The sequence below is a fragment of the Coenobita brevimanus genome, chromosome 25, assembly GCF_032717465.1.
Source record: "Coenobita brevimanus isolate Jiangsu-jjx chromosome 25, ASM3271746v2, whole genome shotgun sequence".
NCBI lineage: Eukaryota > Metazoa > Arthropoda > Malacostraca > Decapoda > Coenobitidae > Coenobita > Coenobita brevimanus.
In genome coordinates, this window is record NC_136978.1 from 38,584,531 (window position 1) to 38,588,207 (window position 3,677).

Sequence of the window (3,677 nt, forward strand, 5' to 3'; positions counted from 1 at the left end):
AGCATGTCACAGCGTGTGTGCCCGTGTATTTCCGTTCCTAGAATACACTGGTGAGAGTGTAAAGAGTTTGCCCTTCCCCCCAGCCAACCGTTATAATCATTTTTTGCAAACTGGGCAATGTGCACTAAACAGTTCTTGGTGTAGTTGTAGGCTACTAGGTACTTGAACAGGCTACTTGGTATAACATCAGTCTACCTAACTCTACTTCCACCATGGTTTCCTCACGAAGAAAGTGTGTGAATCATCCAGATTCTTTCTGCTATATTTGTGGAGAGTACACATTCATGGCACAGAGAAAATCCATTTCTGATTTTGTGAAAAGGGCATATGTAAGCTATTTCAAAATACAACTAGAGGACCAAGATAAAACATGGGCTCCACACGTTGTTTGCAACACTTGTGTTGAGCACCTGCGGCAGTGGACTAATGGCAAGGGGAAATGTTTTTTGTTTGGCATACCAATGGTCTGGAGAGAACAGAGGAACCACACTGATGACTGTTACTTCTGTCTGGTTAACATAAAGGGTATTAATGGATGTAATCGGAGTAAATGGACGTATCCTGACCTAGACTCAGCAAAACGACCTGTTGCACACTCAGATGAAATACCTGTTCCATCATTCACTCATCTGGAAGAGCTCCCTGAAGAAGATGAATCCTCTACTTATGCTGAGGACAGTACTCGTAGGCAAAGTGATAGTGATTTTGAAGGAACCTCATTAGTAGCAGAAGTTTTTAGTCAGCCGGAGCTCAATGACCTCGTTAGGGAGCTAAATCTCTCGAAGAAATCAGCAGAATTGTTGGCGTCCAGGCTAACAGAAAAGAACTTACTGCAACCAGGAACCAAAATCACGTACAATCGCAATAGAGAAATGGATTTACTGTCCTTCTTCTCGGAGGAAAATGATTTCGTTTTTTGGAACGATGTTCAAGGCTTGCTGATGAAAATAGGTATGTCAAAATGTGTACCAAGTGAATGGCGGTTATTCATAGATAGTTCTAAGCGGAGCTTAAAATGTGTGCTTCTACAAAATGGCAACAAATATGGATCAATCCCAATTGGTCACTCAACTAAGATGACTGAACAGCAGGAAACAATAGCCCTGGTCTTACAGAAGATATCACACCACTATCACCAATGGCTAATCTGTGTGGGTCTTAAGATGGTGAATTTTCTCCTGGGTCAGCAGAGTGGATACACGAAGTATCCCTGCTTTATCTGTTTCTGGGATAGTAGATCTAAGGATGAGCACTGGGTGAGAAAACAATGGCCTCTGAGAGAAAACATGGTGGTTGGAGAAAATGTAATCGCAGAACCATTGGTTGACAGAGATAAGATCATTTTACCACGACTGCACGTCAAACTAGGTTTAATGAAATAGTTTGTGAAGGCTTTGAACAAAGAAGGGGATTGCTTTGACTACATATGCAGAAAATTTCCAGCACTGAGCATGGAGGCGCTGAAGGCAGGTATTTTCGACGGGCAGCAAATCAGGGAACTTATGAAAGACCCACATTTCCAAGATTCAATGAATAATGCTGAGGCAGATGCATGGTCTTCGTTCACTCTGGTTGTAAGGAATATTCTTGAGAACCAAAAATCAGATAACTACTCTGAACTAGTGGAGAACATGCTCCATTCTTTCCGTCAACTTGACTGTAAAATGAGCATCGAGGTGCATTAGCTTCACAGCCACTTGGATCGTTTTCCAGACAACCTTGGTGACCTAAGTGAGGAACAGGATGAACGATTCCACCAAGATTTAAGAGCCATGGAAGAAAGATACCGAGGACATTGGGATACCCATATGATGGCGGATTACTGCTGTACTATTCAATGTGATTGTCCTGGGGTAGCTCAACGCAAGAAGTCTTTGAAACGCTGCTTTCGTGAGATGTCTGAGTAAATGAACATTGTATAAATGATCACTTTCTATGCTTGTTTCACTATTACCTGATTTTATGGATGTAATTTAATCATAAATAAACAAATTCAACTTTTATGAGGCCATTCTTTTATGAAAAAGGCAACAATAATGATTTGTAGTCATCAATCCTTGTGCCCGATCGGTTGTACGCATAGCAATTTGAGGTATATCATTTATCGATAACCAGAGCTGATGGACAAAAACTGATGGCATATTCAGAATCAGCGACCAAAATTTACCTAAAAACAGGTCTAATATCTCAGGCACCAAATTCTCTGTTCCCCAGTGTCATATATAGACATATATAAACAGATAGATTGATGGATAGATAGGTAGATAGCTAGCTAGATAGATAGATGATCGACATCGTTTCTTCATGCAATGAACTTCCAAAATCACTTAGAATATTACCCATAGGTCCACATTAACCCATTAATGCCGAGGGTTCCTGTGTGGAGGACTTGTCTGGAAGGGTACTTAGCATACTGCCCTACACCTGTCGGCTCATTATTGCAAAGCTCTTAGGTCTGTACCCCCTTTATTAACTCATGAAAATACCCAGTTTTGTCCTCTTTTTATATTGCTAGGCGCTATTTGTTTAAAATATTCTCCATAATTATAGAGCCTCCTCTATGGTGCTGAGTGTGCGGTTTGGTTCCCTTAACAAAAAGATAAAATGGTCTGACCCCGGCTTGTGTTTCCAGTTCCCTTATCCTGTACCTAATCTGGATATAATCTGCAGGCTTGACAGCGACGACTGGTCTGGCTTGAGGGCAGGTCGGTGTGTGGTTCACGTGGCAGCAGCACCGGCCGTGATATATAACCGCACACGCAACGGCCAATAAATCTGCTTGAGGAAGTGTTACTGAAGAGGACGGACGGTTCTTTTTTCAAGCCATGGAATAGGATGGAAAGAGGTTGGAATAGTAGCACTGGCTGACTATAGGCAGAGATTAGCCCTAGCACTTCATGCCTTTATGCTCTTTACATAAATCACAATTAGCCTTGTCATCTTTCCCATAGTACTTGGCACGCACTCAAATTACTGATTTCCAGAAGGTTACTATAGTCTGATAGTGATTCTACTCTTTTAGGGCACGCTATTGTCAATAGGGTCAAGTGTTCAGTTTCACCCAATGGCCAGTGACTGACACACACACACACACACACACACACAAAGCGATATCGGTGGCAATGTACAAGCTTCAACAAAGTCCTCCTGAAAGCGGCAGCTCATTATACCTCCTAAAATGGGAAAAACAAAGAGCGTTAAATTGCATAGGGAAGGATTTTCTGGTAGTGAAAGGATTAACACACTTGGACTGATTCATAATTATTCAGCGGATCCCTTGTGAAGCACCACAGAATAATTGTGTGAGATAAGTGGATCTCCGCCTGCCCTGTTATTGGTCCACTACACCTCATCAGCTGTTACATAACTGCAATCAGTTTGTCATACTCGGAATGAAAAGGTTAAAAGAGTAAGGGATACGAGGCAGAGCTGGAAGAAGAAAAAGCTGACCGTAATTTCTCTAAAAGAATTTTACTCTATAATTGGCATGGAAACTTTAGCAATAACACTGACACTCAGGGGAAGAGAAATGATCCGTGTGTTACTGTGGAATGGGGGAGCAGTTTGTTGGGAGAACTGCGGTGCTTGTCTTTGCCACCACCACCACCACCACCACCACTACTACTACTACCAGCACGACCTCCACCATCACTGCTGCTACTACTACGACTTCTACT

At 42.2% G+C, this 3,677-nt stretch overlaps 1 protein-coding gene across 1 annotated transcript; it reads left to right on the plus strand.

Annotated features, from left to right (window-relative positions):
- Positions 1-212: 212 nt before the first annotated feature.
- LOC145393820 (uncharacterized) lies at positions 213-2,773 on the plus strand. The gene is made up of 2 exons (XM_080267866.1): positions 213-853; positions 2,551-2,773. Exons 1-2 carry the CDS (start codon positions 213-215, stop codon positions 2,771-2,773), a joined length of 864 nt encoding a protein of 287 aa, XP_080123992.1.
- Positions 2,774-3,677: the final 904 nt, after the last annotated feature.